Raw genomic sequence first — 14,347 nt, forward strand, 5'->3', positions numbered from 1 at the left:
ACTCAAATGCTGAGAAACAATGGTTCGAACAGGTAGGATGCTTGCCTACCTAGTCTTAGAGTTATTTCTATAATCTTCTATTTCTGAATGTGTTCTACACACAGAATGACCATGTAATTTATCCTTCAAGTAGGGACAACTTATATGAACAGAAAATGAGGCTATTAATAATGTTAACAAGTATCAGGATATAAATTATTGGCAAACTGTGAGTGTGTGGCACCACCCACTTTATAAATCAGTAATTTGTCTACCCTCCCTCTGGAACCAGAGCCTTCCAGTGCCTTGAGAGTCTTCCTGAAAAGCAAAGTGAGATCCCTCATTGGTGGTACAGTCGTACAGCACCACTCACTGAAAGCCTCTCTCTTCCACTGGTCTTGGCATCCTTGTCAAAATATTAGTGTTAGGAGCAGTATCTCAACATCCACCGTTACCTATATGCCTGCTCCTGGAACTGTGTGACACACTGTCTTTTATCCAAGAGTGTTATGGTTATTCTAGATCCTTTTCATCTCCTGAACACTAGGATATGGTTGTCACTTCCTGCAAGCAAGGAAGCTAAGATTAAGGCAGACAACGTGTTCCAGTGTGGATCAACTGGCAGTGTTCCTTCTTGTTGACATTGTTTCCTAATGCAAGATCAATGGATCCTCTCTGCCACTGAAAGGGGCACTTCTTTCAAAAAAGATTTTTTATTTATTATTTTTGTTCTTTTTTTTTTTTTGAGATTGGGTTTTTCTATGTATATTCCTGTCTGTCCAGGAATCACTCTGTTAGACCAAGCTGGCCTTGAACTCTGCCAGCCTCTGCCCCCAAAGTGCTGGGATTGGAGACATGTGCCACCACCACCACCCAGCAAAGATATTTTTTAGTTTTCAGATTATAAACTTTATAATTCTATTGTTACATATAATTGTAAGTATTAAATCAGTCTTGATATTATTTTAAAATCAGAAATTTCTCTTTTCTGTTTTGTTTTGGTTGGTTCAAGCAAATTGAATAGTTTGGGTTTATTAATTTGTTTGTTTATTTGTTTGTTTGTTTGAAGCAGTGTTTTTGCTGTATGACTCAGGCCAGCACAAAATTTGCTATGAAGCCCAAGCTAGCCTCAAATTTGTGATCCTCCCTACATCAAACTCCTAACTGCTGGAATTATTGGCATAAACCACATCATGCTGGGCTCAAATATTTCTTGAATACTCTCTTGTATAGTTACTGATATTATTATATACTGCACACTGACTGGCATACTTATTCCCAGTAGGTCCTTAAGGTTTTTTTTCCATGTGTAAGGACATGTAATTTGCTAACAGGGACAGTTCCACTCCTTCTTTGTGGCTTACATACCTTTCATTTTACTTGGTCAGTTTCCCTGCTAGAATCTACATCACAAAGTTTAACACAAGTCTAAATAGTATCACTGTACTCTTCCACTTGGTTTTATATGGTGTTCAATTCTTTTGCCTGACTTTAAAATTGTAATATTTGTCCATATTCATACAGGAATATGAGCTTTTAAAGATTACTCTTTTCCAACATTGCTTTGGTTGTCTGTTTGTTGGATTAACTAGGAGACTGTGCTCATCTGCACTCTGTGTAGGGGCTTTGATTAGGAACAGCCCCATGAGCTGTTGTTCCACCTTATTCAAGGCTCTGAGTCGTAACCAGTTACCTTCAGGCACTTGTCTTTAAGGAACATTGGTAGTCAGCTGTTCACAGTATTCACTACAACTCGTTTCTATAAAGTTGGCAAATGGCAACTATTTCATTCTTTATCTCAGCGTTCTGAGTCTCTTCCTTTTCCTTTTGCCAACCACTTTAAAGTCTGTTATTCATAAAAACAACTGTTACTCTTATTACTACTACTATTGGGGGCTTTGACTATTTTACTCTTGTTTTAAAATCTCTATTCAATTAATTTCTATCTGTCTTCATTACTTCCTCTCGTCTTCTGATTTAATTTCTTCTGGTGTTTCCTAGTGCAATAGGGAGGCTGAGTGGAAATCTCTTCTTTTCTTTGCAAGATTTTGGAACTCAGCCCATGTATCTTCAGGCTCCTCACAACCAGGATTACATTCACAACCACGTTCTGTTCTGTTCACTTATTCCACTGACTGACTGACTGACTGACTGACTGACTGACTGACTGACTGACTGACTGAAACAGGGTTGCAATATGTAGCCTATGCAGATCTGGAACTTGCTCTGTATCAGGCTTGTCTGAATCAGCAATGTCTGCTTGGTTCCACTTGGCTCTGCCCGGCGATCCCTGAGGTTACAGGTGTGCACCACCACTCATAGCCTCAGCTCTTTAATGCAGGCCTTTATAGCTTTAACTTGCTCTTCACTGCTACTTTAATAGTATTCTCTATACATTTTGTTATGTTGTGTTTTCATTTTTATTTATCTGAAAGTATTTTTAGATTTCTCTATGATGGCTGAAACCCAGCAGCGCCTTGAATTTGAACCTTAGCACCAAAAATAAATACAAAGTCCTTTGTGTTTGGTGAATATACTTTAGTATTTCAGTCCCTTCAAATGTACTAAGGGTTTTGTTGTTGTTTAATGGCATAGTAAAAGGTGTTAGTACTTAAGAAAAATATGTACTTAGGAGTGGAATACTCTACAGCTGTCTTCTGGGACAGCTCGTTTGTATTGAGTTTTCTGTTCTATTACTGAGAGTGTTGTTGTGTCCTCATGTTGAACTCTAAAGCAGTCATAAATATATGGAGGTTTATTGTTTATGTCCTATTTGAATTCATAAATGTATGTTTTATAATTATTTTACTTTCCTGCACTCCCTTTTAAATCAAAACTTGAGGGTCTGGGAAGACATTGGTCCGTGAAGTGCCGTACAAACATGAGGAACTGACTTTAATCCCCAGATCCCACATACACAGGCAGGGTGTGCACTGACGTGTGACCCCAGCCCTGCAGAGGTGGAGCCGGGGTAACACCTGAGCCTCCCTGGCTAGCCCACTAGCCCATCTAAACCAATCAGTGAGTTCCAGGGCAAGTAACAGACACTGTCTCCAAAACCAAGGCAGGACAGCAAATGAGGACTATGGGAAACACACACACACACACACACACACACACACACACACACACACACACACACACACACAAATACCAAAAATTTACTAAAGAGATCATTCGACTTTCCTTCATATACCTCGTCGTAGTAATTCATAGTACACACATAATAGCAGTCACTTCATATTGAGTATAAATATGCAAGAAAAAAAGAAACAGCAAATTCCCAGTCCAAACATGTCATAGAGTAGAATCAAGTGTCTAAAGAAAATGTTGGAAAATGGACAAAATTTGACTATTGGAAAAATTCTTCCTGTAAATGAGGATAACCACTAAAGAATTTTAAGCACGTGTGTGTGTGTGTGTGTGTTTCCCATAGACTGCTAAAATGTCAAGCCTACAACAAGAATGATAAACATACCTAACTTGCTGAGATATGAAAATAAATTATTCTAATATTTATGAAGACAAGTGTGAAATCTAACACAGCTAGAGACACACATTCTATGATCTGGTATTTGCTTCTGTTATTTTTTAAACTCTTAAACATACAAGAAGAGATAACAACAAGAATATTTACTACAGAGTTGAAAAACTAGAAATAGTGCATGTTATCAACAAGAAAAAATGAGAACATAATGTCACAGTAATGCATTAATTTCCTATCATTCAAATGTAATAAATAAATCTGTGTGTCTTATCATCAGTAAAATTCAAAACCAGAACTTCCCAAAGCAGGCAAGTTACTGCAGACCCCATTGCAAGCTAATTCCATATAAAGTTAGCCATGTTGTACTTTGTGCACAAATACACAGAAACACGAACAAAGAGCAGACTCACGGGTGACAATAACTCAAAATTTATGGCAACTGCTACTTTTGAGCAAAATGTGATTAAAAAATAACAATGAAACTAGCAACAGGGTTCTAGTTTAAAATATGTAGGTATAAAGCCAAGAAAACAAAGCACTAAGACCTGATCAAGTGGATAACAGGCATGGGAAGTCCACTACATTTCCCTCTCACTGTCCATGAAGCTTACTGAGAGCAGAATGGATAATGAAACATGTGGGCAAGGAAGGAAGGAAGGAAGGTAGGAAGGAGGGAGGGAGGGAAGGAGAGAGGGAGGGAAGGAGGGAGGGAGGGGGAACCAGAAACAAGGAGTGCAATCCAAATCCTTTTAAAATCAATGAGACACAATGCAAATGCATGGAGGAGGAGGAAGCAGGAGACAATGGTGGACCTCGGGCACTTAGAAAATTAAACCAGCAAAATCAGGACACAGAGCAGACATAAGAAGTACAATGGAAACATTCTGGGCTCAGTGTAATTGCTTCCTGAATATTAGACGGCAAAAAAGGTTTTTAAACAGAGATGCTGTATGGAAGACTCTGCCCCATGTTCCTGAGGAAAGGCACAACACAGACAGCAAAGGCAATGGCAGGCCAGGCTTTCAACAAGGCATCTAATCAAAGACGGACTCAAAATGCTGAGACATTTACTCAAGCATTCAAAGCCTCGGTTTCCATGTTGATAAAATGGAAACTGTTAACAAAGTAACTATTTTCATGAGAATCAATCAGATAATACTTGTCAGGATCTCAGCAAAGAATCTAACAGACTAACTGCTCACTAAGTGACCGATGTGACTTACAGCTCAGCTCATTCTCCACTTACACGACACAGTTCTAGCACACGTCTTTTATTAATCTTCTGAGTCTACCTTGGCATCTGATCTGAACTATTATAGATTATATTTTACATATTTATAATATTATATATTATATTTTATAATACTTTATAAATATTTTATAATTTATAATATATATTATAGATTATATTTTACATATTTATAATATTATATATTATACATTCTATGTAAGTTTTTTTTTGAAAATTGTCAAGATCCAGACTGGAGAGATTGCTCAGTGGCCAAATAAAATGTCATATATATTCAAGCAAGAAAGTATGAAATTATATCACTTCTTTTAAAGGTAAAGAAAATTTTACCTGAAATCTTATTCTTAAAAAAAAAAAAAAAATCACTCAGCCTCTTTTCTTTTTCTATACCTCCCTCCCTCCCTCCCTCTACCTCTCTCTCTCTCTCCTCTACTCCTTTTCTACACTTGCCCCCCCCCCTTTTCAGCACTGTGGTTGAACCTAGGGCCCTATGTATGCTAAGCAAGTGCTTTATCCCATACTGTGCTCCTAACCCATAAAACATAGTCTTAAGATTAAATAATGGTTTGCAACTAGTGAAAAGAATTCCTTACTATCTGCATATAACCTACACACCTCTTCCCCTGACATTTTAAATCATCTCTAGATTATATACAACATGTACAACAAGTGTTATTGTAATTTCTACATGTTTTTAAAGAATGTTGACAAGGGAAAAGTTAAAATGTTTAATACAGACGCAATGTTGCTTTCAGTGCACAGCTGATTGAACCCATGGATGCATAACTACAGAAGCATGTGTGTATACTCTAAGTGTTCCCTTAGGACTCCAACAGAAACACCCTCGATAGTCTTTTCTTATGTCTCTAAGCCAATTTATCTAAACCTTGCCAACACTATCCTTTCAATTATTGCATTCCAACTACTCCAGCATTACAGTGATGTAGCTGCTGCTGTTTAGTATATATCTAAATTCAGCTAGTCTACATAACTTACAATGTAAGAATGCTAAAGAAAGACTGAAATATACTGAAAAGTACTGAAATATCCACCCCTCCCGAACTATTAAAACAGTAAATCTTATTTCCAATTGTGAAATGTAGAAGACATTATCAAGTTGCATTTTAAAATCAAAAGTATCTAAATTACTATCCAAATAAAAATATTATTCCTTTAGAGAAAATGATAAATATACATTTGAAACAAGTAAATTAATTTTGCATTGTGTTTCAATACCAATTCAACAGATGAATTCAGTTATCAATGACATGTCTATGGTAAAGCGTCATAAGATTTATCACTCAGTTCCACTTGTTATATGTCTGCACCCATGTTCATTCCCAGGATCACACTAAGGCTTTCCCAGAATAAAAACCTACCTTTGAGGTTCTCTGAAGCTGATCGCCAACATATGTTTTACGAAACTGATCCAAGAACCAGAGAACTGCAAGTTCTATTTTCTCGTTGGTGCGGCGAGGCAATCTGGTATCCATTAAAGATATGAGCTGAAAAACACTTTCCACGAAGAACAGAAGAAAGCGTTAGTATAAATTCTCAGAGGAACAATGTAGAGATATTTATTACAACATAATCACTCTAAAAGAAAACACAAAAACTCGTGCAGAAAATTTTAAACCAGCTGAAATTCTACCTTTGTAAGCCTCAATTGGCCTAGTTTCTCCTAGTCTTTACATATAAATATAAACCTCCTATAGGTAAGAATATACACATTACTCTACCAAAGGTTATGTATAAATGTATGACACATACATATAAATCTATAATATACAGATATAAAACTAAATGTCCTGTTATTTTTGATAAATGGATATTAAGTGTTCTTTACTTCGTATTTATAAATATTTCAAAATCATGATTCAATTATTTGAAATTCAGAACCATATCTATTAAGTTGAGTACATTCAGTAATCTATTAATGAATCATTAAATTTTTTACCTAAAACATACAAAAATATTAAAATTATTTTTTAAGAAAATCAAGCTGTGTGTAGACAGAAAATTTGACTGGAGGCTGAACCTAGGTCCTTACAGTATTCTACAATTTATATTCCTCTTTTTGCATTTTATTTTGAAACAGGGTCTCACTAAGTTGCCCAAGCTGGTCTGAATTAATTCTGTTCAGGCAGGCCTCAAACTTGTGATCTTCCTGAGGAGCTGGGATTATAGAAAAGCATTACTAGGCTACTTCAACCACATTCAATATCAAACTATTATTAACTATTATTATTTGTCACAAGTGAAAAATTTTCAATTCAATATTATTTAAAACTGTTACTAGCAAATTATATGCTAAGGGTAAATTCCTTAACTTTTATTTCTATATAATTCTCAGCCTTGCATTTCCATTGAAGACATCCTTGAACATTTTTATGAGATTTTCCTAGTAGGTGATCGCTAAGTACTTTGCATTAACAAAATCAATAATACATTGTATAAGTAGCGGGGCTGCCTTGTCTGGCCTCAGTGGGAGAGGAAGCACCTAGCCTTGCTGAGACTTGAAGTGCCAGGGTTGGGGGATACCCAGGGGAGCGCCACAACTTCAAAGGAAAAGGGGGGGTAAGAAGGGAAGGATTACTGGGAGAGGTGACTGGGATGGGGGCGGTGAGCAGGATGTAAAGTGACTAAGTAAAAGAAATTAAATTGAAAAAAAAAAGAAAGATAAAGAGGACATAGGGGTTGGACGGATCCGGTGTGGGAAGCACAGAGGGAGAGAGAACTATGAGAGAAAACTGGAATCAGTGGGGAGCTGGGGGCAACTCTGGAACAAGCGAGATCCCTAAGACAATAGAAACTTCCAGGAACCTATAAGGGTGACCCTGGCTAAGACTCCTGGCAATGGGGGATATGAAATCTGAAGCTGCCATCCAATGTAACTAGGCAAGACTTCCAATGGAGGGACTAGTACACCAACCCACACACAAAGCCTTCAGCCAAAATCTGTCCTGCTTACAAGATGTGCCAGAGATTGGCGGAATGGACAACCAATGACTGGCCCAACTTAAGACCCAAGCAATAAGAGAGCCCACTGACACTATTAATGATACCCTGCTATACTTGCAGACGGGAGCCTAGAATGACTTCACTCAGCAACTGATGGAAAGAGATGCAGAGACCCACAACCAAACATTAGGTGGAACTCAGGGAATCCTGTGGAAGAGGGGAAGGAGGGATTGAAGGAGCCAGAGAGGTCTTGGTCATCATGTGGGATCCCTAACAAATGGAGCAGGGCCTGTCTCTGACTCTGCTGCCTGCCTTTGGACCCCTTTGCCTTAATTGGACTGTCTTGTCTAGGTTCAATAGGAGACGCACCTAGTCCTACTGCAACTTTGATATGCCAAGGTGGGTTGATATCTATGGGAGGCCTCCTCTTATCTGAGGAGAAAGGGAGAGGAGATAGAAGAGAGAAGGTAAGAGGGGGAACTGAGGGAGAGGAGGGAGGGGGAAGCTGTAATCAGTATGTAAAGTAAATAAACAATTTAATTAATTAAAAATGAAGAGCAATAAAGACTTTAGCTTGGAAAAGAAGTTCGTTCCAAGAAAGCATTACAAGTATTAATACCCTGTCAATAATTTCAAATGGGGAAAGGGACAGCCTCCAAAGACAGTATAAAACCATAATAAATCATCACATGTTAACTAATATAAATCTTTTTAGAAAACTAGGAGAAAAGACTATATAATCACTCTGTAAACAATCTCCTAACATCACTGAGGAAAAAAGAACAAAACTAAGAAAGACACAGGAAAGCAGGAGTGTTTCCACTACTAGGAGACTGCCTAAGAGGAACTGGACAACAAGCACACTGGAAGAGCAGCTGCCTGCGTGCTCTGAATGCCAGTGTATTCCTTATGCCCTAAACCACCTCAATCTGTGTGGTCAAGCATACGATGGTCACTAAAGGACTAAGGAAGACCCTCAGGAAAAACAGTGGTGAGCTCTCAGGGAAGCCACTCTGACGGCTACCATCTGGTTCTTTTGAATTTGAGTGCGCTCACCACTGCGTCAGAGGCTCAAGCAAAGATAAAGTAGTTCTGGACAACAGCTCACCAGGAGCACCAGATAATGCCAGTAACACGGAATCTAATGTAGCTCCAAGAAGATCGCAGGAGAGATGCACAACCGAGAGGTACAAAGCACAGACAACTGGAGTTTAGGACGAGTGGACAGTGCAGATCTGTAAGGAGGAAAAGCAGGATGGATAAGGAAACCTCTGATCCATGAGATAAAGGCATATGGCTGGGACATGTAACTATGGAAGGTGCTACACGCATAAACACAAGTCCTAGTCACTCTAGAATCCACCACTATAACACCAGGTAAGAACCTTGGGATTTGGTGTCAGCAACTCAACAAATGTCCATATTGCTGAAATGGAAGGAATGAGGACAGTAGGTGGGACTCCTGCACTGGAATGACAGCTCTACCAGCGGAGTTTGCTACAAACGTCATCAAAAATAAAACTGCAGTGACTAGTTTCCCAAAACCCTTAAAAGGACTTTTTAGAGCTAACCAGAATTCTACTGCTCTAGGAAGTATGCTGGAAGCAAAGGGAAGAGTCAAGCTTCACAGTGTGGTCTCTGGTATGTAGTTAGAAGAACGTGGGGGAGGGTACATCCCTATAGTCTTAAGTGGGATTAAGGAGCTGGGAAACCATAGCAAAGTAGGTTCAGTTCATTGTACTACTCTTGATCTTTTTTGTCTGTCCTATTTTTTATTTTCTTATCCTTATACTCCTCAATCTCACCACACATACCACAGAAACTTAAACATTCCCCAATGACCCAGACCTCTTCTTCCATTTACTTATAGGTACAAATTCAAGAACTGTCCATGAGGTCCTAAGGAAAACATTTTCTGTCACAGATGACTATTTTAGTTTATCTTTTAAGTGCCTTACGTTAACATGCTTTCATTTTTTCTGTAAGTTAAGGACAGCTCAGACTGACCTTTTATGTCCATGGCCTTGCCTTTCACAATTTGGTTTGACAGTCATCTACAATCTTAGGGACAGGACTGCTAGATACTACCCTTGCCTATCTTACAGTTACTCAGTGCATAATCTGGGTACTCTGTTGTATTTGTCCCTGATTGGTTATACAGCATCAGCTTATAACAACACACTTCAAGTCTTAAGACAATACCACTGGATCACTATTCCAGGATGTAAACAACGTGCTGAGACCCTCAGGTCTGTGTTTTACGGTGACTCCTCGTCTGTAGAGAGGAGCAACAAGTCTACTCTGAAGTCACAGCACTAGGCCAGGGAAAGATGGAATCGTGGGTTTGCTAGAATATCTCCACGGTGGCTCTGAGAGCATGCTGAGAACATGGAGGTGGGAAAGACAGACTGACCTTCAGACACAGGCCTGGGCAACAGAGCAGGCAGAGATTAGACATATGAAGACTAAGGCTGCAAAGTCAGAAGACAGAAATTTAATTCTGGTCATCGAATTGCAGGTGCATGTAGAGCAAAGCATCAGAGTGAAACAGTTCAGGAGATCTGTGCAAGTCAGAAGACAAGAATCACCTAACAGCACTGCTGAGAGAGCTCAGTGGACCTAAAACATGTCAGCTGGCACTGGCTCAGGCACAAACGTAGACAGTAGTTTTTATCAGCAAGTTAGAGACAATGCTCAACTTTTTGGGTTGCCAAGCAGAAGAGAAAATACTTCAGTGAACAAAAGAGTTAACACTTACGTCCCCCATTGCATAGCACAATGCACAAACCAGAGAGTAGTCAGTGCTACAGACGCTAAAGCAGGGTGAGGATTATTTGAGTCAAAGGTCAGAGGGCTTTTTTTTTTTTTTTTTTTTTTTTTTTAAAGAACTGACATCTGAATCCCACTGTATGGAGACAACATTTCTGCTTCCAATTCAGGAACTTCTGTATTTGTGTAATTTTGCACTTGTACATAAGATGACATAAATTTAGAATCTCAATTTTCTAAAACACATACAATACAACGTTGTTCGCAAACACAATGCAAATCTCGGTGTACCCTTCATTTGAAAACACGCTGCTCTGCTTGCACCCCATCCACCCTACACTTGCTCATGTGGCCTCTGATGTCATCTGCGCATTCAGAAGCCCCAGAAGAAATCCATTCAACTCCTATAGTCACAACTACTCACCAGGGAAGTAAAAGTCACAACTCACTGCATCTTCAGGCAACTCAACCAGGCCAGGGCAACAAAGCTCTAACTTCTCCAGCTCCCCCGCAAGCACGCTAAGGAGGGGAGAGAAGTTAAAGACCCCAGACACAGACTTCAATCAAAAAGAAGCAGGACTCAGAAGGACAAGGACAGACGGAAGAATGACAACAGACAAGCTGCTTGCCCTTGGTAAACCCTCTCACAGGCAACTGCTGGGAGGAGGAGTGGATACATGTAGACATTACTGTAAGGTTTTTCTCAGGAATGCACTACTGGGAGTGCTGTTCTACGGTCACTGAATTCATAATGATCACCTCTTAGAAGCCTCTGGTCACTGTCAATGCATTAGTTTCCTGTTATGTCTACTCTACTCAATGACACGGTAGTCAACATACATCGTCAACTTGTTAGCACAGAACTCCTGAAACCAAGATCACTGGCATGAAGTGTCCCATGTGTTTTCTCTGACACTCATGGCAGCCTTCTTGTGTAGAACTTCAGCACTCTAGCTGGGCTGTTTTAAGCCATGAAAGAAAAAAAAACATGACAAATGTGGCACCGAGGTGGCTGCAAAGGCACACGGATTTATGCAGGGAGCAGTTGGACCAGAAACCAGAGGCTGTCATTATACTCAGCTGAGAAACTGAGCCACCGCACTCAGGGTTTCTTGTTTTGTTTGTTTGTTCAGTCTGTAAATGAGAGCAAAGCATGTGAGAACTGAGCTGAAGTTAATGAACAAGTTTTTCATCGAGACGAGTCAGAAAAACAGATCCAAACAGTAAGAGCTGACGAATATTGCCTTGTCTTTTCTCACCTATCTTCCATCATTCTTAATTCTCTGAAAAACTGCAACTTATTGTAATATCCTAATACAATATCAGCTCATAAGTTCCACTCCACCCTACTCTGTAGGAGATGTAGGGCAGTAAAAAGGTAAGTCTTCTTTTGAGTCAAATATTTTTGTTGTTTAAAGAAAAAAATGAATTTTCTTCAAATATGCAGGTAGATATGTTTTCTATCATATTACACATTTTTTCCTAGAGACAATGCCAGTATATACTGTTGGCATAATCATGAAAACTTTAAATTGTCAAATTAACAAAACCAGAAACGCCTACTTTCTACTCCACAATATTGGTTAAAAGATGACACTGGGCTCATTGTTCATGTGCTTAAAAGTATGGGAGGAGATGGGGAGAAATACAGAGGGTCAGGAATTTGAAAGTAAGTGTGTAGCAGTTGGGGAGGGGGAACTGCGGGTATCCACTATAAAGTCCCAGATGCCAGGGACTCAAGAGGTTCCCGGATCCGACAGGGAGAACCTTAGCTGAAATACCCAACAGAGGGGAGATAGACCCTGTAGGAACCATATCCATTGGAACGGCACAGCCCTCCAGTAGAGGGATGGGGCCACCCACCTACCTCAAAAAATTAACACAGAATTGCTCCTGTCTACAGAAAATGCAGGAACAAAGAGTGGAACAGAGACTGAAGGAAAGGCCATCCAGAGATTGCCATACCACGGAATCCATCCCATCTGCTGACACCCAACCCAGACACTATTGCTGATGCCAAGAAATGCTTACTGACAGGAGTCTGGTATAGCTGTCCCTGAGAGGCTCTGCCACAGTCAGACCAACACAGATGCAGATGTACACAGTCAAACATTGGACTGAGTGCAAGGACCCCAATAGGGAAGTTAGAGCAAGGGCTGTAGGAGCTTAAGGGGTTTGCAACCCCATAGGGAGAACAACATCAACCAACAAGACCCCCACACCCAAAGATCCCTGGGACTAAACTACCAACCAAAGACTACATAAGGGATGCCCATGGCTCCAGCTGGATATGTAGCAGAGGACAACCTTATCAGGCATCACTGGGAGGGGAACCCCTTGGTCCTGTGGAGGCTCAATGACCCAGGGTAGGGGAATGCTAGGCCGCTAAGGCAGGAGTGGGTGGGCAGGTAGGGAAGCACCCTCATAGAGACAGAAGGAAGGGAGGATGGGATAGGAGGCAGGAAACTGGGAAGAGAGATAACATTTGAAATGTAAATAAATAAAATAACCAATAAAAAATTACATAAGCATTTAATAATTGCCCTAACCAGTTAATACTCACATTTTCAAATAACTTAATTTGGGAGAAGAAATAATAAGTCTTGGTAAACTAAGAATATTTTTATATATTCATGTTAAAAGTTTTATCTTTTAAATTTTTTAATTAAAATATAATTACAGGTTCAAATTTTATTAAAAGGATGAAAGGACATGCAATGAAAAAACTTTATTCACAATTACAACATATTATCAAAACTTTAGAAATACATTTAAGGAGAGTGAGATGGCTGGTGGGCAAAGGGTGGTTGAAGAAAGAGGACTAGAGTGCAAATCCCCAGCAAACACATAAAAGCTAGGGATGGCCACACGTGCCTGTTAATCTCAGTGCTGCAGGGCAAAGACTGGTAGATCCTAGAGACTTGTGGATCAGCTAGTGATTATTGAGTCTCAGCTTCAAGGAGAGAACATCTCAAACACAAAGTGGAATATAGTAGAACACTCCCAACCTCCTTCTCTGGTCTGACATGTATGCACACTTGCACATACATCTCACCTAAGCCAACACACACACACACAGACACACACAGAGATTAATGGTATTGTATCAACAGATTCTGGATCAATGGAAACAAAGAAGAATCTATTAAAGACATTAGGAATTCTGTGTGAGATATGCGGCATTATCAGCCATTACAAGATGGAGTTGGCCTTAGTTAACAATTTGAATGTAGAATACTGAAAACTTTAATATAAACTTAATTATTAGGAGTAAGTTTTAAAAGATAATCACAAAAGAAAGTGAGGCAGGAATCAAAGAGATGACTTATTAGACAAAGAGCTTGTTGTGTAAAGAGCAAAACTGGGTTTGGAATCCCCAGAACCCACAAAACAAGGTGGGCAGGCACAGAGACCAGTTGTAATCTACACACTTAGGCTGCGGAAACAGGAGATACCTGTGGCAACTGGCTAGCTAGACAGTTAAATTGGTGACAGATTTTGCTGCAGTAAATATTGGAGAGTGATCAAGTACCTAATGTCAACTTTGGGTCTCTCCTTAAGCACACGTTGCACATATACCCACACAATGTGCATCCACCCAGAGGAATAAGCATACACACAATACGTTTACTACAAATGCATTAACAAGTAGTTGATACATATAAATGCCAGTAATAAAAAATAAAAACATAGAAATTGGCAACAAAAATTCTGAATAGCATATAGAACCAAAGAAATATAAACTAACACAAGCCATTTGTTACATTCCCTTATCAACAATGATAATCCTATTACATAGTGCTCAACAGAAGAGAAATGGTGAAAGCCATAGGCTTTCAGTTAGAAGATAAATTGGTACATCTGAATATCATATATCAAGTATTGGAGACACCCAAGCTTTT

At 39.4% G+C, this 14,347-nt stretch overlaps 1 protein-coding gene across 3 annotated transcripts in view; it reads right to left on the reverse strand.

Moving 5' to 3' along the window:
• The window catches only part of Ranbp17 (RAN binding protein 17), a 289,555-nt gene that overhangs the window by 212,448 nt on the left and 62,760 nt on the right, over nucleotides 1–14,347 (reverse strand). For all 3 annotated transcript variants that reach the window (XM_032914024.1, XM_032914025.1, XM_032914023.1), the window contains exon 14: nucleotides 6,095–6,230. In XM_032914024.1, the coding sequence (XP_032769915.1) occupies nucleotides 6,095–6,230 (136 nt within the window). The remainder of the gene's footprint in view (nucleotides 1–6,094; nucleotides 6,231–14,347) is intronic.

This window comes from Rattus rattus, chromosome 9 (genome assembly GCF_011064425.1).
Source record: "Rattus rattus isolate New Zealand chromosome 9, Rrattus_CSIRO_v1, whole genome shotgun sequence".
Taxonomy (NCBI): domain Eukaryota; kingdom Metazoa; phylum Chordata; class Mammalia; order Rodentia; family Muridae; genus Rattus; species Rattus rattus.